Raw genomic sequence first — 25,529 nt, 5'->3', positions numbered from 1 at the left:
CACTACAAACTTGTATAGTCTTGACATTTTTCCAGTGTTTAGCATTGGCTTTGACAGCAACAACCAGATGTTCCTGTTTATTAGCAACTGCAAAGTCAGGGCCAGCCTAAGAACAAGTTTATCACAAGCACTTCCCTCAGAAGTTTAAGGGCACGAGTTTAAGGGCAATTAAAAACACTGACACCTCTTTTACGAGCAGCTGAAAAGATAATTGAGAAATACAAACATATCTGAGTTAGAGTTCAGTTTGGTGAGCAGGCACTGCCTGAGCTTTTTCCCTGCTGCTGTCCCAGAAAAGGAATCCTGGATGTCCTTTGGACACAGCACTTGCAAGCTGGCTACTTGAGCTCACCCAGAAAACAACCACCTAAGAAGCAAAGCAGCAACTGAGGCTATAAAAGGGACCATACAACATATTATTTCTTTGCTCCAGCTACTGGGATCCTAATTTTAATGTAATACAAATTAGTGATAAAGAGTATTAGACTACCACTCAGTTTCCTTCACTGCAGGTAAGTACTCCTCAAACTCCTCAGAGGCTAAAATCTTTCACATTGTAACAATTATTAAATACATTTGAAGTACCATCACTCTAGTAAAGGATGAGTTAGGAAACCACAAACTAAAAAAAAACTCCAAAAATTTAGTGTAACAATTACCCTGATTTTTTTTTATATTTCACTATGAAAATCATTAAGTCTTTAAATGCATACTACTATTTTTAACACTAGGTGGAAAATTCTTTTGATCTTCCAGGAATTAACCATTTCAGCATAGAAGCAATGAAAAGGCAGCAAGGTGAGTTCTCTGTGGTGCAGCCCACCAAGCCACCTCTGCCAGAGGCAGCACTGATGTCTCCTGTAAGACATGGAAAAAGGCCACAGAGTTGGCCAAAGTCAGAGATGAACAAATCCCATCCCTACTGCAAACTGTGCTGTCCCTTCCTGACACAAATCAAAAAACTTTGGGGGACAGCTACATTTAGATCCATTCCCATGCTTTCCCCTCCCTTTTTTTTTTTTTTTTTTGGTTTTTGGTTTTTTGTTTTTTTTTTTTTGGTTCCTTGAGCTATTAAATCTAAAAAAATCGAAACAACCCCAAAAACCACCCCAAAGACCCCAAGTGAAAAAATGTAGCAGATACGTCCAAAGGGATCCAAAATTGTGGGTAGCTAATCTCATTTGTTTATGTTAGGTTTAGAGATAATAAAATGTTTTTAAAAATATTTTATTCTGTTATACATAAAAAAACACTAAAAATTAAAATATTAGTGATGACTTGTGCTGAAACCAATTTTTTTTTTTCCTTTAGAACAGAAGAAAATATCCATGTAAGGAAAGTGTGCCCAAACTACTCAGGAACTCACCTTATCTTTAGAACTTTCTGAATTTTGAAATGAATTTCTCGATGTGTGACAAATACATCTGTCTTTGTCACCATGCTGGAACAAAGTAACTCAAGGCTCAACAATCTTCTGCAATATTTAGATGCAATCTATGCTTGCTATCATATGCCACAAGGATGAATTGCAAAGATAGTTTAATCCTTGATTACAAGTACAGACTCTTGGAATACTGGAGCAATGCACAGATGGTGTGATACTAATCACAACAGCTCTGCCCTGTTCATGGTATTTTGTGAACAGCAGAAGGACCACAGGAGAAGTGCCAAGCCAGAAATTCCCATCCCAAAAGCATCAACTACTTATTTGTGCTTGAGCATTTAAAAGGGGTTGAAGGCAGTAACGTAAACCTGTGTCTGTGGGGTGTGCATGGGACACGTGGGGAACTTTGGGGATGGTTCTCCCCAGGAATGACCCCAGACTGGAGCAGGGGCAGGGTGTGGGGAAGAAGCACTGCAGATGAAGTGTTATGGCCTGACCACAACCCTCCACCCCCATCCCCCTGTGCTCCTGGGGAGGAGGTGGAAGAATTGGGAGTGCAGCTGAGCTGGGCAAGAAGGTTGGTTTAGTTTTTATTTCTCACTGTCTTGCTCCAGTACTGATTTACAGTAAGTTAAGGGGTTTTTTTCTCAAGTTGACTTTGTTTTTCCCACAACAGTGACTGGTGAGTGGTCTCTTCCTAGAAGAAGAAGCTTTCTCTTTGTGTTTTCTTTCCCTGTGCAGAGAAGGCAGCATGAGAGCAGCTAGGGGGGCAGCTGATGCCATCCCAGGCTAACCCACCTCACCTTGCTTAGAGAATTTGCATGGGGAAATCCAGGAATTCAGCTTCTCAGGGCCCCCTGACACAGCTGCAGGCCCTGAGCCAGAATCAGTTCCGTGTCAAATGGATCCTGTTGGTGACACTGCCCTTAACACATCTGGAGTGCTCTGCAAACACCAACTAATCCTCTCACTCATGCAATATTAGCTTATCCTCAGAGATGTTAAGTAACCAACTCAGTCACACCACAAATGCAAGACAAAGCAAAGCTGTAACCTCTGCTGTCACAGCCCACATTAGCAAACCTGAGTACAAGGCACAATCACATCTAAAAAGTCTGCACTCCCTGCTGATTGAGGTCAGGATCAGCAAGATGAACTTCATCTCCTGTAGAGTGCAAAATAAATTAAATGTGAACATCTCAACAGCAGAATCTTAGGCTTCTTAATTTAGAAACTCAGCTCCTTTAATAAGAGGGAGAGACAAACAGGAGCTTGAAGGGAAGGGGCTGTTTAGTGATGCTTCATCCAACGTGGGAAGCAGCTGGCTTGGTTCCCAAGCTTTTTTCCTCCACCTCCCTGGCCCAGCAGAGACCTTGAATGTTATGGAGATGCCAATCTGGAAATCAAGGAGCACTTTTCATCACCTTTGAAAAGAATAATCCTTTTCAAGCTTGTCCCTCAGCTGGGAGAAGGGCAGGGATTGGCAAAGGTCAATAAAATTAACATTCAAGAGCAATACAAATGCAATTGGGCTGTAATTGAAAGCCTAGAAAGTGACAGAGGAAGGGGAGGAAAATTAAAGCAGGGGGTGTTTGCTCCAGGGAAAGTGTGGGGCCTCTTTTTTTGGGAAAAGAGAGTAGGAAGATCTCTTCCACAGGAGAGGCAATAATCTTGTCAACAGGGACAGATGAGTAGAGGAACAGAATTAATCAAGCTGAGGGAAGTTCTTCCTGCAAAGAAATGGAACTGTGCATAGTGAAGTCTGCCTCCCAGTCTGCTCACTGGACTCGACGTACACCCAGAAAACAGACACATGCAGGAAACAAACAGGAACGTGCAGACACATCACCTGGCAACAAACCTGGCTGATACAGTCCCAGCAAAGCATTTTTACCACAGGCTGGCATAGGCTTTATCACGATTTTTCATCCTGCTTGAGGCAAGGAAGAGGTGAGTGAAACCAATCCTTCCCTTTCCACCATTTTTTTTCCCCCTCTACTGCCCAGCCTGTGCCAGTCTGGGCTCCCTGCCCTCCCTGCTGCCCAATGCCAGCCCCACAACTCCCACTCCATCAGAGCTGCACAGCCCAGACCCCATCCCTGCTCTGGGCTGCCCTCGCCCACACACCACGGCAGCCCCAAGTCAGAGCACGTCCAAGGGAAGGTTACACAAGAGAGTCCGTGCCAGGTTTCCAGGAGTGACATTTTTACAAGACACAGCAGTGGTGAGCCCTGCCAGCGTCTACCCACAGCCATCAGCCCCTGTGAGAAGCACACAGCAGAGCAAGTGCTGCTCAGAGGGAGTTTCTTGCCCAGGCTCTTGGGTTCACTGCGTGCTCAGCCCACACTCAGTCACAGCTGAGGTGCAGCACCTGCAGAGAGACACGGAGCAGCACAAACAGCAATTTCACCCAGCAGGGTGGAGTGGCAAAGGGAGACAAAAAATTCCTTACACACCACATTATACACAGAACCCCCCAACTCTGGTATTTCAGAAAACAGTAGTAATTTGTAACCAAGTTAACTTGGTTAACACTTCTGTCCTCTCAGTGGCCAAAACCACAAAGCTGTTAAATGGTTGCAAACCCCACAAATAAACTTTCCTAGAAGTCTATTAAGACAAATTCTTCTATGTAGAAACTAGAAGTCTTCAGATTTTCACCACTATTACATTTGAATTCTACACATTGTAAGAGCAGCAAATTATTTCAAGAAAAACTAGTAAAAAATATTACAGGTCAAAAGGCCTCCAAACTTGGCTATCTCTACTTGAACCTCTAGATAAGTCACTTTTTTCTTTTCTATTCATATCCATCCACAATTTTACAGATGATTTTGGTAATTTGAACATCTCTCCCCTTGCAGAGCAAAAATCACAAAGCACATGACATTCAACAGATCTGCTACTATTTTTAGTTAAAATGCTTGATCCTTCCTTCCTCTGTTGTTCCCAACTCTTCTAAGGCACATCCAGGAATTTTTCCCTTGCCAATATTCCAGGGAGGCTTGACAAGCACAGGATTTTAACATGTACTTTTAACTTCAGTTTAGAGCTCAGGAAAAAAAAAAACAACCCTATTTTCCAATTTTCTGCCAGTATGAGATATGCTGAAAAAGGGTAAACACTTCAAGTCTTTGTCAAAAGCAGCTCCAAGGGGAATTGTGAGAATCAGAAGCTTTAAACAGTTCAGTTACCCAGGAAAAGTATTTTGTGTCTAATTTTGGCATTTCATGGCTTATTACAGAATATTCAGCTCCCCTTTTGTCTCTTACTTGCCCCCACAGTTCTTGCACAGGCCAACTTTAGCTGGTTGTTACTCAAGACAAATTACAGTGCTCAAGATATAATTAAAACTTATTCTATGCGGAAAGCCATCTACTAATTTGATGATTGTCTTCAATGTTTACAATAACTATAATCATAACCACTTCTGCACCTGAAATGGATAAATTTCACCAATAAGTTAAAAAAACACAGAGCTTTGCTGTTCATCCACTGTTTCAAGAGCTCCAGTTGAGATACAGTGCCATAATTATCAGTGATCTAGACAACCAGCTAAGCACAAATCCAGTCACAACTGAGCATTTTCAACTACAGCTTATAAAAGCTTCCTGGTATTAGAGCATAAATAAATACCAGTGTTTTAAGAACACAGAACAGCTCTTCAGAATTTGTTCAACAACATTTATGACAACAGGAATGTAAACACCAATTTGCAGTTAATGCCACTGCTGGAGTGTCCTTACTACCAAAATTCAGGGTATTTATTTTGTTGTTTCAAGTCCCACTTCTCAGATCTGATCATCTTCTCTAACACCTACTGTCCACCTGCAAATTTTAGCTTTGATCTATGACTTGCTGTCACAGCACATTTTATTTTACACGTGAGCCTACTGCAACAAGTGACATGTTCACTTCCTCCAGCTATAAGCTACTTACTGTGTATTTTAACTGGAGAGTTGAAAGCTTTAAATAATAACTCTGTAGAAGTTCTTGATGCCACCAGCTCTGTATCATCCAGAGCTGGCAGCTGGGGCAAGCGTGACAAAAGGAACATCTGCAATTAGGACACTGTTACAGACCTGCAAGTGCTAATTATCGATCAATTAACACGAACCTGCAAATCAAATCTCAATTTGAAATAAAACTCAATTAGTGCTTACTAATAGCAAATTCAGGAATTAGCACTCATTGACTTGGCTTCCTCCTTCCCTCCCCCTGCAACAGGGCTACAGCAGGTAAACTTGGCTATTCCCAGTCAGTTTGTCATCATTTCTACTGGACCAGAAGTAACTGCAGAAATAACTCCTCTGCAGCACAGCAGCCCCTGCAGCTCAGCAAGCATCTCCCCTGTCAAGTGAAGGTTTTGCAGTGCTACTGAGCAAACCCCCAAGTCTCCAAGAGTTACTAAACTTGAACACCAGCACAATTTGCTGCTAACATTGCCTAGATTCTACTGAGCACCTTTGAGCTGTGTTGCAGTTAAACAACACAAGGTATTCAGAATCTTCTGGAATATACAGAAATGGCTTCAAGTTTGAACTCGCCTAAGTTCAATTCTGTGTACCCAAACAGAAGCACATCTGATATCTTGAGCAAGCCCCCAGGGGTGACAAGACAACTTGTTTCTCCATTTAAAAGATTAGAATATGCACAAATCCACAGGGGTTTTAGTACTGTATGGGATACACAACGTAACTGAAGCCCAATAAAATCTCAGGCAACAGAAATCATGAGGTCAGACACCACAGAGTGTTGTATGCATTGTTTATTGAACTTCAAATTCCACGTAGGTAGGTCACAGATTAAATAGTTAAAAACTGGTTACTATCATACAATGTTCAGAACAGTCTTTCAAAACAGCTCTTGTGACAAAACTAAGAGCCAGATTCAAGCACAAATCCCCCAGGACAGAATGCTAGGGGTTGAAGAGAGCTTCAAAGTACTGACAGTACACAACACTACACAAAATTGCCCTGGGCTGCCACATGAATCAGAGCAGCTCTGTACACCCCCTTCTGCCTGCATGGGCAGGCACCTACTGTGTTAGTGGGACAGAGTCTGCTTCTCCAGGACTTCAGCACAGCACAGATATAATTCTGGGTTCTGTGAGGTTTTAAATTACAGAGCTGAAACCAGATTTAAGCAAACTGACATGGTCTTGCACTTAACACTCTTTAGCCTTGACACACAAGACACCTACAAATCAAATTTTTATTTTGAAGACATGATGTCACCTGAGGTCAAAAAACTGTCAATGTGAGCAACAGAGGTGTCTTCAGTTACTTACTCTAAAGTTTTAGACTGGTTGGGATGGGAGACTAGTGCTTGAACTGCACTGCTCAACACTGCATCCTATTTATGCCATCTTGCCTCAACTGAACATACAATTAAGTATAACAAAATGCATCAAAAAGATAAATCAGTCAACTGTAAACTGTTGGCAAGAATCACTCAATTATATATTGGTCTTCTATTTCAAGCATTTGTACAAGACACTGGAACTAGAAGCATTAGCTTTAATTTGTGCAATTTAAGAATTTCCTTCAGGAGGAGTTCAGTCATCTGACTAGACAGGAGCCTCCCAGCCTTGCCTGGCAGCATCAGTCGCAGCTCACCTCACAAGAAGATTTTGAGCAACAACGTCAAGAAAGCACCGCAGTGCTAATCCAAGCAAGGTCAGGATTCACAGTCTGAGATTTCCCTGCTGCATTACTGCCCCATGTGCAACACAACTCGTGCTGAGGAAGCCTCTCGAAGGCACCACTCCCAGCTGCAGCACCTACAGTGGCACTGATGCAAACCTTCACACTGCTGCAAAGCAGTTGGATGTCTTAGAGCTTCCACAGGACCGAGAGTGCACAACATGGAAACATGTAAAGCAGCAGGTTTAACCTCAGCAGCCCTTCTGAGTGATGTCCTGCCCAGAAGATTTGGTAATATCCATTGTAGTGAACACCTGTAAGAGACCAAAAGAAGAGCTTATTTACTGTTGCCTGCACCATCATCCACATGGCTACTGATCTCCTCTTGGTAAAACCGCCTTCAAGAGCAGGTTTTGAATCAGGCTGTGCCTTCCCCCTTTCCTACCTCTGCACAAGTAGGGTGGATACCAATGGTTTCATCAAGTAATTCTTTGGTGAGACCACATTTGATTGCAGCAGCAAAACCTTGGGTAATTTCACCAGCATTGGGTCCAAGAACATGCAGTCCTATCACACGGTTCTGACAACAGGTGAGAGAAAAATATGAGTCAGTACCAGGCAAAGTCTGACAAAAGCTCTAGTGTGTAACTCCCACTACACAAAAGATGTTACACAAGCAGGTCAACAGCACAGTCTTTAAGAAAAAAAGGAACCACTTCAAACAAAGTAGTTCTGCAGTTCTTTCCACTTCAAGAATACCCTCAGCATAGTCATCTTGCTACTTACATTGTCCTGTTTATTGCAGATAATCTTTGCATAACAGGTATTGTTATCTCTGCCAGGCACTGTCCATTCAAGTGGCCAGAACAAGGTGTGATAAACCTGGGAGAAAAACAAGAAAAAGAGCATAAGAATTTCATTGATTCAGTCAGGCACAATTCTACTTTTTAGTATCTTTATAAATAGGTGGTTTGACATTTAACCCACTATATTCTTGTCTATAACAAATGAGACAAGAGTGATTTTTTTTTTCCACTCAGTCCACAGAGTCCATCCTCCAAAACTCAGCAGAGGAAGACTTGACTCAAACCATGTAGCTCTGATTTAAATACTTGATAAAAACAACAAAAGCTACAATATACAGTAGTCACAAATCAAACTTTCAGAAAGTGAAGTATGAAACTAATATCCAGTTACAATAAGTTTAAACCTATTATGCAAAACAGGTAACAGCAGAAACTCAATGTCAAGTGATTTTGAAAGATGTAAGGAATTAAACATAAGGCATGCAAGCAGCTTCCACGTAAACTCCTCAGGGATGTGCAGAAGCCAGAAATTACCATACAATGGGGAAGTTATCCCCAGTACTCCTACAGATATATGTTAAGGTCAGCAAAAAATAAATTCACAATTCAAGTACAGCAAACCAGCAGAAAATAGTTCATCCCAGGAGTTTGGTACACTTCAGCAATAAAAGCCTTTAATTCATGACAATAAAAAACACTCCTACAGCTCTGCAACCTAAGTCTGGCCTCCTGAGGGCAAATGCTTCTCTCAGCCACCTGCAAATGGTTATGCACAATTCTAATAGGATCAAGTCCAGTCCTGGGTTTCTGTGAGTCCAGTACCTTGCTGGCCAGATGAAAACACAGCCACAACAGTTCTACCTGTCCAAACTTCTAATCTTGTTAAGACTATTCTTTGAGACTAAAGCAGCAAAGCCCAAGAAAAACACCCTCAAGCTACAAGTTAATTAACTCTTGGGTGTTCTTACCTCCAAGTTTTGCTCTCCATATTCATCTATGGCTTTTTCTTCAGGATACCCACAGCTGCCATACTCTAAAGGGGTAAACACTGTTGTTGGTACATTGATATAGTCACACTAAAAATAAGAAAAAAATCATATTTAGACTATGCAAGTTCTATACAGTACATAACAGAAAAAGTTATACAAGAACTTTTCTTCTTTTTTACAAAATACTCGCAGAGCCAACAGATAAGTGGATAAATTAACTCATGTTACTGCAGTTTTGAGGCAAAAAGCATCTTATTGAGATACTTCAACTTATTGAGAAATAAGTTGAAGGTGTCTGCTTATAGCTTTACCTTTTTGGAACTACCCCCATACAGCCTTTGGGCCAGCAGTCTCCCTGCCTGAATGGCAACTGGAGTAAGTTCAAGCTTTCCCTCCAAGATATCCCCAATCGCATAAACATAAGGCACATTGGTTTGTTCTTCATCATTTACTGGGACTTTCCCATTCCTGTAAAACAAACAGAAGACCACAAAATTCAGCATCACGACTTTCCTCAGATCTCTGCAAAAAAACAGGGGAGAAACTCTATTCTAACTACTCAGCACATTTCATTAAATACGTTTATGCCTTTTTTAGTTCAACTGCAAACTCTGCAGAGCATCAATCACCTCCAACTCTGACACACTGCTGAAGTCTGTATTCAGTGGGCCAGTTCAGACATGAACAGTGCCTGGCTGATGGCAGTCAAGCTACTCAGACATCTTTGCACTCACAATCTTTCACCTGATTATTATACAACTCTGTGCTTTTAGTACATATTCACTCAGAACAGTTGTTTTACGAAGTACATACTGAAGAAATTAAGTTAATGAACAATTCTACTCAAATTCAGAACCAAAAAGTTTTCAAAGATTCAAATAATTGCCATATATAAGAGTGGAAATTAAAAGACCATCAGTATTGTGAGCTATTTTTACAGAGGTTAAAAATATCCTTGCATTCAGTGGTTTGAGGGAGTTCAGCAATACTCACTTCTCATTGATTTTGACACCAATTGTCTGTAAACCAATATTCCTGGTACATGCATCACGACCAATGGCTATCAAAACCTAAAAAAATCCCAAAATTAAATGCAATAACTTTACACAAGAGAAATGCAACATAAGATTCCCCTTAGTTTTTCAGTGAAAAAACTGAAGCATATGAAGAAAATTACTTCCAATTTGTTTTTTTCCAAAATTTGAAAGAGGCACCACAACTCTCATCCAGGTACAACTTATTTTAGAGATGGAACAAACAGAAAAGCCAAAACAAAAACAGAAACAACAACACTGTTTATATGAACTAAAGTCCAGGCTGACAGGGTTCAACTAAGGACAAATACTGAATTTCCCCTTTTTTCTGCCAGTAAATCACATGAACAGCTTTTTAAGGAGGAGTTCCCTTCAATATGTTCAAAACAAAGTATTTCAATACTACCCATGTGCCTCAATAGCCATTTATTTCAAATCCAAACATGCTTACAGTGTTATATTCTTCTTCAAGGATTTCCGGTCCCTCAGTAGACTTTGCTGTCACTTTGAGTCTTCCTGGCATTCCTTGCTCCAGCTGCTCAACCTGCGCAAATTTTTGTAAGCTTAGAATGACCTGAAGCAGAGAGCTCACTTCTATTGTCATTCAAGCCTTGACCTACTAATCTATCATTAAGCAGTTAAAAAAGCTCAGTCTCATAAATAATTTATTTCTGCACAGAGCCAAAGCCTTCCCAGACAACACCTGCATTTTACACGTGCTGTTTAAAGTAATGATGTGTTAAGAGAAGAAAGCCTTGCCTGAACAGGTACAAACTTCCTGATGAACTTCACGCCGTGTGTTTCCATGTAGGCGCCGACTTTTTCTGCCATTTCTTGGTCAAAACCCCGCAGAAGGATGGAACGCACCATCACGGTGACATCCAGACCCAGGCCAGCCAGAAACCCTGCACACTCCAGAGCCACGTAGGAAGCACCCACAACCAGAGTCTTGCCAGGGCAGTAAGGCAGGGAGAAGAGGTCATCACTGAAAAGAGAAGACCTCTAAGTAAGTTACGAGGTCCTTCCAACACAAGCTTGTTTGTCTTGGCAAACACTAGAGCAGACAAGTTCAGTCTTTTGTGCATTTTCATCTCACCTGGTAATGCAGAATTCTTTATCTCCAGGGATACCTGGGTATCTTGGCCTTTCTCCTGTAGCCAGCACAAAAGTCTCTGCTGTGTGATAGGTTACTTGTCCTTTTCTGTTAGTTGCCTGTTGATGAAGACACAGTTAAGACAGACATTTTCATATGCTTTAAGATAAAAATTATGTAATGCTTTCCTTAATTATTGTAGATATGTTTAAAAATCAAGAATAAGCAGTTGGAAACAAGAACAAATGCATTTAGAGATGCCACAGAGGCCACTGAAGAACAACAGGTTTAAACAAGTGACTACCAGGCTTTTCTTCCATTAGAGCATTTAAAATCACTTACTCTTTGAATCCTGCCCATTTTAACTACTAAGTTAGATTGGATTATTCATAACAACTTGACTTCTGAGTTATAAAAAGCCACAACAAATTAGGACAACCCCTTTATCCCCACAATAAAAGGCCAATGTAATGCGAGGGACAGCATAACATGAATTAGTTCTTCAGCTAATGTAAAAAAAAAAGTAATTAAAAAAAGGTAAAAAGGTAACTAGTTACATGATTTCAGTTCAGAGGGCCTAAGACCCAACCTTGCATGAATTCTAACTAATTTGACCTCGAGAAACCCTTGGTCTTTGGAAATTTCATCTTGCCAATGCATCTCTCCCAGAATCTGACCTTCATTCTTGCTCTTTGTTAGTTTTCCATCACAAATGAAGGGAAACATTTTCCCCATTGAGTCAACAGGTAATTCAGGTTGGAAAGGATCTCAGGAGGTCATCTAGTCCAGCCTGCTGCTGAGGAGTCTCTCTGTTCTACTTCATTTATTGATTAAGGACACTTCAGTGGCTTGGACACTTGAACAGGTGGTACACAAGGTAAATTGAATTTACTATTATCTTTCAGTGCCGAGCTCTTGGTTTAAAACACAAGGACTTCAGCCTGGATATTGCAAACAGACAATTGCACTCACTGAGTGCAACTGCTGCCTTCAATATGCACTTCTAGGTTAACCTTGCTTCAGTATGCTCACTTATAAAGATTGGCAGAACAAGCTTTGTCTTGCAAAACTGACACTTTAATTTGTATGCTGATACAGCACAAGGTTCTAGCAGAGCTCTTATGCAAGTCCTTAAACTAAATTTAATTTCAATAGTTTTTTACGCTTTAGTATGAGGATTTTCCAAGTTGTAAAATCACACAGCTAGAGTTTCCTTTCTTTTCCCCCCTCCTCACTCAGGCTGCTGAAATCAGTCATGAAGGTAGAAACTGAGACCACCTTCCTCTATTCTTACAAGACAGGTTTACACATATCCACATCACTCTTACAGAAGCCGGTTTGCAAACACTGTGGCAGATACTAAAGTGCAATAATTATTTTAATCAGTAACTTCACAAATGAGTTCTTAACTTCAGCTGACCTAACTTGGCAATGTTAAGATGAAGCCTTTTTGGTGCTGAATTTTATAAGCCAGAAACTCATGTTTCTAGAACATGAGTTTTCCATCCCAACTAAGTATTTTAAATGCAGGGTATACCTTGATTTTGTGTGGTTCCACGAATTCTCCATAAGAATTGAGGTATGTCACAGACTTCTCTCTCAAAGACACTCGATAGCCCCAGTTTAGAGAACCAATGTAGTTCTGAATTGCTTCTACCATGGTCTCCCAGTTGTGTTTAACTGAAACAAGACAGTAATTTCATATTTAAGGAAATGAAAGTGCAATGTGGCCCTTAAGAAAAACTTATTCATTGTACATCATGCTAAAAAAACATCATTATCAGTAATGAGGATACATATTAAGGTCTTGGTCTACCATGTTAATATTTACGTGACTTGTTCCTATCTGAACTAAGCCCATTCCAGAAGTTCTGTCATTTATTTCAGTTCGTACAGTGAACAAAACACAATTAACTTTCAACCCCAAAGGTTTCTATGACTCAAGGAGGACACCTTCTGATTCACCCAAGATAAGTACAGAACTCTGCCTCTAATTTATTAAGTCTAAAGACAAGAAAAGTCTTGAGTTCAGCATCTCATCTGTACAGTCTTGGTCTTCCCTCTGTGTTCATACCAACCTTGTTCTTCATACTGCCACCCATACTTCCTTGAATCTTGGAGTGCCTGACCCAGAAGTGCTGCTTGATGCATCAGCTTCTTGGGAATGCAACCTACATTTACACACGTGCCACCAAGTCCTAAGATGGAAAGAATCACATTATTGCTTCCATGAATGGGATTTACACTTTTCCTGTCACATACTTTGTATAATCACTCATATCACTCAGGGAGCTTTGCTACAGTCACACCAGTAACATGAAATGTCTGTTGCAAGGGAAATTATAAAATACAATGAACACACTAAGCTTGTATTTGGTTTAAGGTGTTATTAGATTCACTGACCCAAAGACAGGCACAGCATGTCAAACACAGAACCTGGTTACTTACTCCACAAGGTTTCAGATTTTAGTCAGTTTGTCAAGTAAGCCAGGCAAAAAGCCCAGAGTTTCTACAATTTAGTATGATCTATTATGTAGTGTTTTAAATATGCCTGTGTTTGAAATACTATCTACAAGAGCACATTCATTTCTTGACTCAACAGAAGTTTCATTGAAATCTTTTACTCATTCTCAGCTGCCAGTCACTAATGAGGTCAGCCAGTAGCTGTCCCTAATTAGGAAAAGGTGAGACATACACAGCAAAGGAGTCACTGTTCTAAAGGGATCCTATCAGTTGTCTACAATATAGAATTGGATGAAGTAAAAGGCAAAATATCCCCACAAACATTAGAATGTGAACATGCAGGCACACACTACCCACACATGGTTTGAAAGTGATCAAAGCTAGAAGAACTTTTGACAGAGAACAGAGTTAGCAATGCTCAAAACAGAAATAACCATCCAGAAAAACAGCAGGCATGCCAGGCAAATAACTCTTGTTATCTGTGTACTAGAATTACTGGAATTTAGCCTCAATTCCTAAGAACACAAATCTGTAATATGTAACAACTCAGTATGTATCACTGGTACTCAAACATCATCAAATACAAGTTTAAAAAAGCTCACCCCATGAGGTTCCAAGAGGTGTTGGAACAACATAATCTAAAACCATTACTTTCTTTCCCAAGGCAGCAGCTTCCTAAAAAGAGTGGAGAAGACCAGTCAGCATTACTGAACCAAGCAAGCCTGTGCACTCATTTATGGTCATGATACATTTAGCACTAATAGAAGGCTTCTTTACTACCTTCACCAGTTAGTCATTAACATACATGGCTCTTCTATCTCCTTCCCAAGACAAAAACTGAAATCCCTCAAGAACTGACTTTTTTCCAAACTTTGAATAGTTCCTTGCATGTTCAATGCTGCATCCAGATCATCCTATGCTGTCAAAAGCCATGATCTGAAAATGGTATGAGATGGGCTCAGCAGCCTATGATTCTCTCCTACCTCACCTAAAGAACTATTTTATGCTGTTAGCTCTGCTTTTCTTTCAGAAGGACAGAACTGACTTGGCATGTTCACGCATGGAAAAGAAGGTGACACACTGGAGACATTTCAGTGGAGCATCACCATGATGTTCAAGGGGCTGGAGCACACCCCCCATGAGAAGGCCAAGGGAATTTGACACATTCAGCCTGGAGAACAACTGAATTTGGAGGGGACACAGGAGCAACTTTCCAGTACCTATGAGAAGTACATCAAGATGACTGTGCCAGGCTCTTCACAGTGGCCAAGTAGCAAAGGGACAAAAGACAATGGCTTTAAGTTGAAACAAAAGACTCACACTGGATATAAAGAACTTTCACACCATGAGGACAACCAAAAAGGTTTCCCAGAAAGGCTGTGCCATCTCCACCCCTGGCTTATTTCAAATGAATGAGATCCTGCACAATCCTGTGTGACTTCACAGTTGACCTTGCTTGGAGCAAGGAGCTTACATTAGATATTCTTCTCATAAGCCTATTCCTCTATCCAAGAAATTACCAGGTACACATTGTTTGATTTTTCAAGCACTTAAATCAAATCTCTAGGTGCCTCAAATCTATTCAAGAACTTCTGCACATCAACTGCAATCCTGGCTAAAACAAGGTTTAGCTGGCTGTCTTATATTTCATGAATACTACTCTGAACAATTTGGCAATTAGCACCAAGTTTACAACTGATGTCCCGGAAGGTACTGTGAGGAAAGATCTGAACATTCTGAAAATAAACAACTGGCCAACTGAAGAATTTCACTGTCAGCTCCTCCTGCCTGCTTTGTATTTTCCAATGAAGGTTGCATGCTTGGCTGTATAGTTCAGCAGTTGTCAAGGCTGTGAGAAGAGCCTCACCCTGCCCAAGACAAACTGACAGTTAAGGATCCCTGGCTGAGAAATGGGACTGTGCATCCAAATCCCTTGGGAAGCAGATAAAACTGAATCTGGACCTTAGGTCCTGAGGCACTCTGAACAACAGCTAATTGTGTAAGGGCTACACAATCTCAGTTTTCCTTTCTGAGAAAGCACCTAAAAAGGGAACTCAAGAGTGAAGCAGCTCCTTGAAGGGAACTGCTGGAACCTCTTAATTTTACATGACTGGTGATACTGAATCCTGAACTGTCAAAAGGCTTCAAGAGCAGCCCTTAAGTTTTCTAGATGACTGTTTGGAAGCACCTGCGTATTACACATGCAGAAAAGATTGTTAAAAAGCATTTGGTTCCACCCTCAGCCAGAAAACTAAAACCTATTATTAGGATCAAGAACTGAATAGACAATGGCTAGAAACTGGTCCCTTTATCCCCTGAGTAAGCACATTACTAGACCACTATTGGTTCATTAATTAACAAGATGAGCAGTAATACTCATCAAAATATAGACTCTTACACCAACATAATTAATAGAGAGATTAACTTTTGAATAAGTTTTCCATTCCACCCGTTCTTTAATGTCATTTTCACATCCTACCTTAGAACATGCAAGTCCACCTGAGCCACCACCAATAATAATGAGATCATATTCATAGGGTTCTGTAATTTGATTATCCCCAAGGAGTTTCTGCAGTGATCCATCCTTATAAGCCTGGGAGAGCAAAAGAAATAAGTAATCAAATTAGCACACACGTTTCTGAGTAAACAACTGATAACATTGGCTCATGTGACCAATGTCACCCAGTCTGCTGTGTCACACAAAATGTAACTACAATCAAACAGCAAAATCCCTCAGTCTTGTCTACTTCCAGCTGATTTTTAAAGCCAAGTTACCTGAAATGTTGCATCACAGCCACCAATGTGAGTTCCATTCACAAATACATTAGGCACTGTCCTCTGGTTGGTCAGCTCTGCCAATACTTGCTGAATACTGGCTCCATCATCTAAGAATAAAAGAAATGTGTACATTTTAAACAGATTCCAGGAGGAGATTTTAGAACAATCTGAAGTATTAAAGGTTTGGACGGTGATACACTGTAGGCCTGCCAAGACAACAATTTTATTATAAACATTCCATTTGCAGGTTTCCTGGACATAAGCAAGTCTTCAGAAACTACTTCTCAAAGGAGTATTTAATTCTTAAATACAGAAATTAAATTGGTATTTCAAGCCACAATTCTACAGAATGGAGTAATGCTGAAGTAGTAAGAGTTTAGTAAGGATTCTTATCTCTTACAGTGTCACATTTGTTGTTACACAGTACAGTGTTCACTACACAAAAATTCTTTTCCAGCTATCACAGAAGATCACACAGACACCTTTTCTTCCATGAGAACTGTCTTATTTTGGAGTATGTTCTGTGCACAGGAACATAATTTTGCCCAGCAGCTTTGTATTATGAGACAATGGTAAGGGAAGTATGAACATGCTTTTCTACTTACCCTAAAGCTACCTTCCTCCTTTTTCTACCCACCACATTGTCAGAAACTTTATAGTTTTAAAATTATCATTGCTTGACCTCATCTGCCATCTGAATCATCAGCACCTACACACAGGCTCAATTTGGATCTCTCAGCAGTATATGTGGGAATGGGGATTTACAGTAATCACTTGGACTAAAATCTTTTTATTTCAAGATTGTATCTACTAAGTATCCGAAATCAGAGCAACTGCAAGGGAAATATATTATTAATTAGAAGTAATTCCAGGGAAAAAAAAAAGGCTGTGCATTGTATTTTACATATCTTGGGCTATAATTAATTCACAGTACGACAGCTTGAATAAGAAGCAAAAGTAACTAAGAAGAGATGAATAAATAGCTACATTTCTCCCAAACAATGCTTAGGCAAAAACAGAAACTTCAAAAAGGCATTATAACTTTGAAAAAAAATTGGAAATTTAACTTTTGTGCAGAAAAAAATAACAGACACTCAACAGTTTACCAAAAGTACACTTAAGACCTCAGTAAGAACCATATAAGGAACGATTTGTTCCTAAAGCTACATTAAAAGCTACATGCATTATGTCCATATACACATAAGGCACTGCAAATGTCCTAAAACTAAAGCAGCTTGGGCTTTAAGGAAAAAAAACAACTTGAAGCCAGCAGCAGCCAAGTTACTGGAATTTACCCTTCCTTCCAGTGACTCAGCACTTTCCCCAAAGAAGGTCACCAATACACCAAGTCAAACATTAACAATTCATCTGAAGCCACAAGAGAACCAGGAGTAGGAAAAAAAATTACAGACTTATTCCCCAGAAGTCATAGTTCCTTGTACAGAAATCAGATCTCACATTCTCCATCACCGGATGGTTTTTATAATCAAAGCCTTCAATTACATTAAAAACACATCCTGTAAAAAAAACACATTGAAACCTAACTGCCTTTATCTCTACATATAATAAAATGTATTTTAATTGTTTCACATTTAATTCATAATTAATTCAAGACAGCTTAAGGAATCATGCAGCTTAAGGAACCACTCATTTTTAGTTACATTAAGCAGCAGCATGTGATACATTTTTTTTCTCCTACTCACCAGTTACATCCAGTTCCAGAGCATAGTACTCCACACGCAGGGAGCGGAAGAGTTCCTTCACCTGCAACAGGAACAGACACCATGGCAGTGCAAAGGTTTCTCAGCTCAGGGTACAGCTTCCCTGCTGGACACACACAGGACACCTCTAGGGCTCAGCTCCTGTCTCTGAGGCACAGGCTCCACACACCTTTGGCAGTTTGGTTCTGTTTTGTGTGTTCCTCACTTAAAGCCAGAGCATTTAACCTTCCAGTACAAGTCCTGTTACCTTAAGAAAAAGCTTCTAGATACAATTTGCTTAGCTGCTGACTTCTCCACCCATGACATAACAAAAGCCATGGAAGACCAAAACAAAACACCAAAGGAAAAATGGGAGTAGAGAATAATAAGCAAAACAAAATCCTGTCAAGGAAATAAATAAAAAAAAAAGCTACAGAAGGAAAGAGCACATTCCAAATGTATTCAGCACTCAGCTGGGTGTTTTTTTAACCCCAGTTCTGGATGGACAAAGTGTACTATTACCTGATTCAAATCAGACACCTTTTAGAAACAACATTTTTACAGTAACATTTTTTTGTGAAGCTGGCCTGTGTAAACAGCTCGAGCAAGAATCACTGATAGTCAGTGGGATGGATCCACATGCCAGCATGGAGTCTGAACAGCTTTCTGATGAACATCAAATTTACTGACAGAGCTTCATTAAGAGCATGTTGAGTCCCATCTAGTAAGTTTAAAGATGAGGAATAAAATGTTTTTAATATTGCTGTGATTCACACTGTTACTATACTGAATACTGAGTATCCCAGTGTTTTCTGATAGTTTCAGCTTTATGCAGACAAACAAGATTTTGTATTCTGTACCAGCTAGAAATTAAGTTTCTTAGCACATCATATATGAACCGTAACATTCAGAAAAAAAAGCTTTGCCTCTGTAACTGATTATATCAGTTCTACAGTTTTAGAATAGTGGCAGTTCGAAGGGACCTTTTCAGGCCATCTGCATGAACTCCCTGCTCAAAGCAGAGCCAAATGTGAAGGCTGATAACATTGCTCAAGCACCGTCCTTTCACTTGGAACACCCAAGAGGGGCAGAGACACCAGAACTTCCCTGGGCTGGCTCAACATTTGACCATCCTCACAGTAAAGAACTTCCATTTTATCCCATTGGTAATTGCAACTGTCATTGCAACTCATGTTTGCTGGTTCTTCTCCTTTCACTCTACAACTTCAACAACAGTCTGCTTGTCTTCCCACTTGTCAGCTGAAGGCAGCAACTAAAACCCCTGGTCAGCCTTATCAAGGTTCAACAAACTGAGCTCCTCCTTCACACATTCACTGTGTGTGATACTCCAGCCCTCTAAGCAGCTATAGATGATCCTTGAAATTTTTTTGTCCTAAGCTCACCATTACCTCCAGGCTGGCTCCCTGGAATGATTACAGCTACAAGTAGAATGAAAGGGAAACAGCAGTGGGACCACTCCAGACCTCCTGCTCTGCATCTGCTGCTACGAATGTCAAAGTAAATGCCATGCACGATCCAAAATGCAAAGCTTAAAGTGACTGCTACTAGGAAGTGTTAAGAATGCAAAGGCAAATCAGAAAATTAGCTGCTTGGCTGCTGGTTTAGTTTGCAGCAAAGCAGGTAACAGGCAAGCGTTCATTAGTTTTTGTTTTCTTTTTAAAAAAAAAAAACTGCCAAAACATTGCAACAGCAGCTGGCAGGAAGGACAGGACACAACACTACTAAACCAAGAAAGACTACACTCAAGAAAGGACAGATTTAAGGCATTTAGACCACCTTTATTCTCTACTGAAGGTACTCAGTAGAAAGAACAAAAATCAGACAAATGCCAGCATCGTAATTAGACGTAACTATTGCACTTTGCACTTATGAACAAATCATACTTGTGTTGTGCTAATGAAACTGGAGGAAGGATCACAGCAAGCACATGAGCAGTTACAAAATCTTCAATGCAGGCAAGAGATAATAGATGACTTTGGTTTGGAGAAGGAAATGATTAGGAGGAGTAGAAAGATAACACACTAATCATGACTAATATCAAGATAAGCTGAACAGGAAATGATTTCTCAGAAATACTCACTGGGGCACTCAGCAATAACTGCATTTACCATAAAACAACTTTGAAATGAAAAGGAAGTAAAACTCCCTAGGGAACACCACCAGAAAACTTACTGCTATCTGGCACTGTAAAAGCCAAAATTAAAATGAGATCAAATGAGTTATTAGACCAACTAATGAAAAAGAAAATCCACTGAAAACTTTGAACTCAATAAAACTAATACCGACTCAGGTCACAAAATTCCTGTATCACACACACCCCCCACTGGAAACTTCAGCAGTGCACTGGAAGATTTTCTTACTTCTAGCCCAAAGACAAAACTATCATTTCTCCAAATGTCTGGGATGGGACACAAGGCACAGTCACTGCTAAACCATTTACTTCCCTTTTCACCAACGCAATGGCCTCAGTTACCTACTAAACCCTTTCAGTTTTCACAAAAAATGATGGACTGGAAACACTTCCAAACGTTATTAAACAATAGATAATTCCTCTGAAACCAAGAAATTAGTCTAACTTTAGGAAATGCTTCCCAGAGATGCTTTCTGTCACTAAGGAAGCTAAGCAGGTTTGAGATAAGCTTCATATCATAAAATAATAATGGTCTGTCCTAGGTCTGCTTTCTCAAGTATTAGCTAACACTTCATAATAGTACAGCTGAATTGGCCAGAACCCCCTGAGGACAGAGAATGTAATCTGTAATAGCATAAAATATAACTAAAATAACCAGTAACTTTATGCAATCACAGCTGTTGCTCTTAAAGTATCAACATATCACAGTGTTCAGCCTTGCCATTTTTTCCATGCTAAAAAACTATGTTTTCTTTATGCATTTCTATCTTATTATCTTTTCTGATGGCTAAGAAATTGAAGAAACAGCCAAGTTAAATTATGACAAGGAAGTAATTCCACCACCACCCCCTCTCCACCACTGCCCTGTTAAAGCAGTTGAACAACAAATTGCATTTGCAGAAGAACAACAGCACAATTGCCAAGTCATGCTATTAGCTAACCTGAATAAATTCCCTAAGTGAATTAGGTAGGTGATTGTATTTGCAGTTGTGTTTCCAAAGAAAAGTGCAATCTCAATTTTCTTCTAGCATGGCTACCTCCACTTGAAATAGAGAATTCTTTCCACCCCCAAATTAGGTACTTTCAGAGCATGAGCACTAAACATATTTTTAAATTAATCCTAAAAAAGCACACTGCTAACAACCATCCACAGTGAAAGACAATACAATGCACACTGTTCATATCTAAGAACTCAGACCTATGTGATTACAGTCTAAGTACCCAAGCTGTAACTACACTTCCAAATTATATTCACTTCATTAATTCTATAGACTTGATCAGCTAACAAGAATCCTGCATTACCCATTGTTTTCCCATTCTTTTCACTAATTTCTAAGTCTTTGGTAAGAGGGATTGTTAATACCCTTAGTGCTACAGATATTCCTCTGTTTTATCACTTGATGTCTGACGTGAGGCTTCCTTCCTCCATAAACTTTCTTCTTTTAATTCTCTGTCTGCAATCTATACCCCTTCTCCACATTTTCTTTGTTGTATTACCTTTCTGTTCTGTTCCAAGCAGGAAAATGAGCCAAGGAAATTTGCCTACCAGGCCAGTCACCTCTTCTTTCCCCAGCCCTACTTATTACCTGTTTCTTCATAAAAATTCACACAGCATTTTTCAACTCCCCCTCCTAGAAAGGGCCATGACAGAGGGTCCTCCTACGCCCTGTGTTCATTCTTCCCCTTTGCAAGACAAGAAGTATAATATTACTAATATTCCTCATATCTGATTGCTTCCCTGAAGCAAGCAATCTGCCTAATGGAGAAGCTATGAACAAATGCATGAAAGAAAAACCTGGAATTTAATACTGAACTACAATCTCTTTTCTCCCCTTCTTGTCTTAGTCTAGAGCCGCTGCAACACCACAAACAGATGAAGGAAAAAGGCAGAAGTTTTAAAGTTACAGTGCCATCATGTGATCTCAAACCCACTGAACTGAGTGCCATGAGCATCAGCATTTACAATCACAAGCACTAAAAGCACACAGGGCAACACTGACAGGCATGATTAGTATTTCTCAAAGGGCAACTCTGGAGTCCTCAAGAAATTATTTCTCCTCAGCAGAAGATAACACTTTTGTCAACTGGACTAGACAGGAGAAAGACTCCAACTCTTCATTTACCAAAACTTCGAGTAAGTTGTTAAGAAAGATTTGAGCTGTGTATTCTGCGTTACTATCTGCCAAAAGGTTTTTAGACAGGAGGCACTGGTTTGGTTGATCTTTCCAAACACAAAAGCTTCCTTTCTCAAAACCTCATTAAAGTTGCAAGTGAGATAGGATATACTCAGTTAAGTTTTGTGCAAGGGGGTCATAATATCTCTTCCCTCCCCAGAATTTCCAAAATTAAACCTAACCCAGAAATGTGAGAGTTCTGAGTATTTTCCTGGTTATCACTTCTATTGAAGAGCACCAAGACTTGATCCAACAGTTCCAATTATCTTCTTCCACCATGGCCCTATCAAATATGGAAGTGCAAGGTTTAAATAAAATTTCATAACATACTTTTGTAACTAGCCACGAAACCCAAGGTCCACAAACCCTCAGGTCCTGTGTGGACTATGACCCGTTTGCTGGTATCATAAAATTCTAATGAAGGCCCTGAGTTTTTTAATGAGTTTGGCTTACTAGTTATAGCCAGCCTGTAACACTGATGTACAGGCTTTAGGGCTAAAAAGAGTGGAGCTAAAACCATATTTTTTTCTAAACATCACAATTAACCAAGAGCGCTTTTCTCTTCTTTTAAACACACGCTGCGACCAAGATGTAAAATTTACACACTTTTTATAGAGTCGAACTTCCTCCAATTTAGAGAGGGCAGAAAACTTAACTCATCCCTTTGTCCAAGCTGAACACCAGTGTGGTACCCAAATTTCCAGCGAGAAAGGAACACAACTTCGAGCAGCTGTAGAGCTGAAGGAACAAGCACACTGTGCAGAACTCGCCCACTATCCATCTCCCACCGTGGCAAAGCGAAAGAACTACCACCAACACCGTGGATTCAAGTGGAAAGTGGTTTTCCAGGGCTGGCACGTGCTGCTGGAGCGGGATGGACACTTCGGCACGCTCCGAAGCCCGCAGGTGCCTCTGCCGCTCCCTCAGCCCCGCTGCCCCGCGCCCTGCCCGGGCCCGGCGGGCGCCCTCGGGGCACGGGCTGCCCGTGCATCCCCCGAGGGGAGGGCCCGCGGGGCACCGCGCCGAGCGGGCTCCCACCGCCGCCGCCGCCTCACCTTGTTGCAGTAGGGGCAGTAGCTCTTGCTGAAGATCATGACGCGGTGCGAGGCGATGAGGGTCCGCACGCGGAGCTTCAGCCCGTCCCAGTCCGGGAGCCGGGTCTGTCCCGGCGGCGGCGGCGCCATGGCGGTAGCGGCACCGACGCCTTCCCCGCGGCGGCCGCGCTGACCCTCAGCCGCGCCCGCCCCTTCCGCAGCGGGCAGCATGACGAGCCGGGCCGGCCTACTCGGAGGGAGCGAGGGGGGACAGCTTGCCAAGGAGGGCTCTTCACCCTGCATTTCAGCCACAAGCGCTATGAATCATTATAAAATAATAAACAGTAGTTTATACCAGAGGCGGAAGTGTCACTATCAGCCTAAAAGCTACGTAGAGAAGGATAAACTTGCGTTGTTTATGCCTCTCTCCCCTCTGAGACGGGGCGTGAAGTGAGCCAAGAGGAGGCCGGCGAGGGCGCGCATGAGCGGCTGGCGGGCGGGCAGGGCGCGGGGCGGTGCCGGGTGGCGCCGCCTCAGCACCGCCTCAGCGCCCGGGGCTGGGAGGGCGGATAGTGCCGGGCAGGGCGGGCGGAGCAGGGGCTGGTGTGGGGGTTGTTCTTTCCCCCCCCGCGATTGCCCCGGCCTGGAGCGGTCGGCCGAAGTCCCGGGTTCGACCTGACTCGGTGCCCTTTAAGTTAGGGCGAAGGATGAGGGAAAAGCTGCGTCCCTGTGTGCCTCCACCTGCCCCTTGGATCTCCTGCGCAGGAAGGAGAACGGGTGCACGTGGAGCATTTCCTATAATAAAATGGATTATTAGTCAAGAGAGCAGATAAAGTTTCATTTTTTTACACACTGCGGAGTTAAAGGAGGGCGTGCTGAAGCATCTGGTACTGCTTATTTACATACATCTGTGATGAGCTGGACTGCTCTTCCTTGGGAAGCCTGGTGATTGCCCGGGCTGGAGGGGCCGTTGTCAGAGGCATGGCAGGAGCCCGTGTGAGGGCAGGGGCAGGAGCAGCCCTGCCGGGTCTCTGCCCTCCCTGTGCCCCGGGCTTTGGGCAGTGCCGGTGCCGAGCCAAGGCCCCCAGAGCTCGGGCATCTCCCCTCACAGCGACCCGCTGTGTGCCCGTGGAGCAGCAGCTCCTGCCAGCCGTCCTACTGCGCTGTCCTGGTCTAAGAACTTCGCTAAATCAAACCCTGCCAGCTTCTGAGTGACAGGAGTTATTTTCTGTAGGTGAGGGAAGCACGGAGCGATTTCATAAGATTCAATAAGGAGTTTTTAACAGCGTAGGTAATGAAGTCCATTGCTGCCTCCCACACCTGCCACAGACCAGTCCTACTGCTATTTACTAATGCTAAAAATAGCCACATATAATAGCTGTAATGCCACCAGTGATGAAAATGGGACTGGTGGGAGACAACTGAATTAACTTGCTTAATTCCTTTTTGGATCATGTGTGCTTACGATGTTCACTGCCCAGTGAGCTTGAAAAATGTATATTGCATTTATTTCAATGTTGGCAAAGAAGGAGTCCTACACTAAGACTTTCTACACTCCCCACAGAGAGAAACAAATCTAAGTTTTGCAGCCTTTTATTTCAGTATCATCATATAGGAAAGTGGGTACATTACCTGCAGCTGCTGAGGTTTGACATAACATGCATGGACCAGAACTACCCACTGTACTTTGTTCATAGTCCAAACAAAACTGCTTGTTTGATTCCTAGCTTTGGCTGATTGTTCTCTCTCCTCCTGAGACTCCTTTTACCTTGTGAGAAACAGTGCTGCCTTTACTATTGTTATAGGAATTAATATACCAAGCTCAAAGGTTTGTGCCACTGTCTGGTAGGTTTTCATATTAAGCTTGGTTTGTTTCCTCCAATGTAAACATCCATCAGCTCTAGAAAGGTCTGAGAAAGGAATAAATATTCAAAAGATCTTTTTCCGTTGGCATGCTCAACACTGATGGCAGTGTGCCAAGTCCCATGAGGAATAAATGTCCAAGGCAAATTAAGTCACTTGAGGGTTTATTTTCTGCTCTGCACACTCTGCTGTTGGTTGTTATTACCACTGTTGCCTTAGAGCGAGAATGGGATAATGGTTTTAAACTAAAGGAGGGTAGATTCAGATTAGATACAAGGAAGAATTTATTTAGAGTGAGGGTGGTGAAAGATTGGACCAGGTTGCCCAGAGAAGTGGTAGATGCCCCATTCCTGAAGACATTCCAGTCCAGGTTGGATGGATCTCTGATCAGCCTGACCTACTTAAAGATATCCC

General features: G+C 41.5%; 1 protein-coding gene and 1 long non-coding RNA gene across 2 annotated transcripts; one reads left to right on the top strand and one right to left on the bottom strand.

The window, feature by feature from the left end:
- Positions 1-6,137: 6,137 nt before the first annotated feature.
- On the bottom strand, positions 6,138-23,684 carry TXNRD3 (thioredoxin reductase 3). The gene is made up of 16 exons (XM_064432730.1): positions 23,274-23,684; positions 17,896-17,956; positions 16,190-16,299; positions 15,894-16,007; positions 14,017-14,089; positions 13,030-13,149; positions 12,489-12,631; positions 10,955-11,070; positions 10,618-10,843; positions 10,310-10,402; positions 9,818-9,894; positions 9,136-9,292; positions 8,804-8,911; positions 7,816-7,911; positions 7,475-7,609; positions 6,138-7,343 (listed from the first exon to the last, which is right to left on the bottom strand). The coding sequence occupies exons 1-16, from the start codon at positions 23,553-23,555 to the stop codon at positions 7,281-7,283; spliced, it is 1,974 nt and encodes a 657-aa protein (XP_064288800.1). The 5' UTR covers positions 23,556-23,684; the 3' UTR covers positions 6,138-7,280.
- LOC135308031 (uncharacterized) lies at positions 10,773-15,161 on the top strand. The gene is made up of 3 exons (XR_010368591.1): positions 10,773-10,864; positions 11,698-11,828; positions 14,445-15,161. It is a non-coding gene; the product is annotated as an uncharacterized LOC135308031 (long non-coding RNA).
- Positions 23,685-25,529: the final 1,845 nt, after the last annotated feature.

This window comes from Passer domesticus, chromosome 9, assembly GCF_036417665.1.
Source record: "Passer domesticus isolate bPasDom1 chromosome 9, bPasDom1.hap1, whole genome shotgun sequence".
NCBI lineage: Eukaryota > Metazoa > Chordata > Aves > Passeriformes > Passeridae > Passer > Passer domesticus.
The sequence above is the reverse complement of the archived record's forward strand: the minus strand, read 5'-3'. Positions and strand labels throughout refer to the sequence as shown.

Excerpts from the sequence above, each read along its gene's own strand:
- TXNRD3 (XM_064432730.1), bottom strand. The coding sequence starts at position 23,555 with ATGCAGGGTGAAGAGCCCTCCTTGGCAAGCTGTCCCCCCTCGCTCCCT. Across the intron at positions 9,895-10,309 it reads TTGAAGAAGAATATAACACT|GTTTTGATAGCCATTGGTCG; the intron begins GTAAGCATGTTT and ends GGATTTTTTTAG. Across the intron at positions 9,293-9,817 it reads GGTGTCAAAATCAATGAGAA|GAATGGGAAAGTCCCAGTAA; the intron begins GTGAGTATTGCT and ends TTTGTTTTACAG.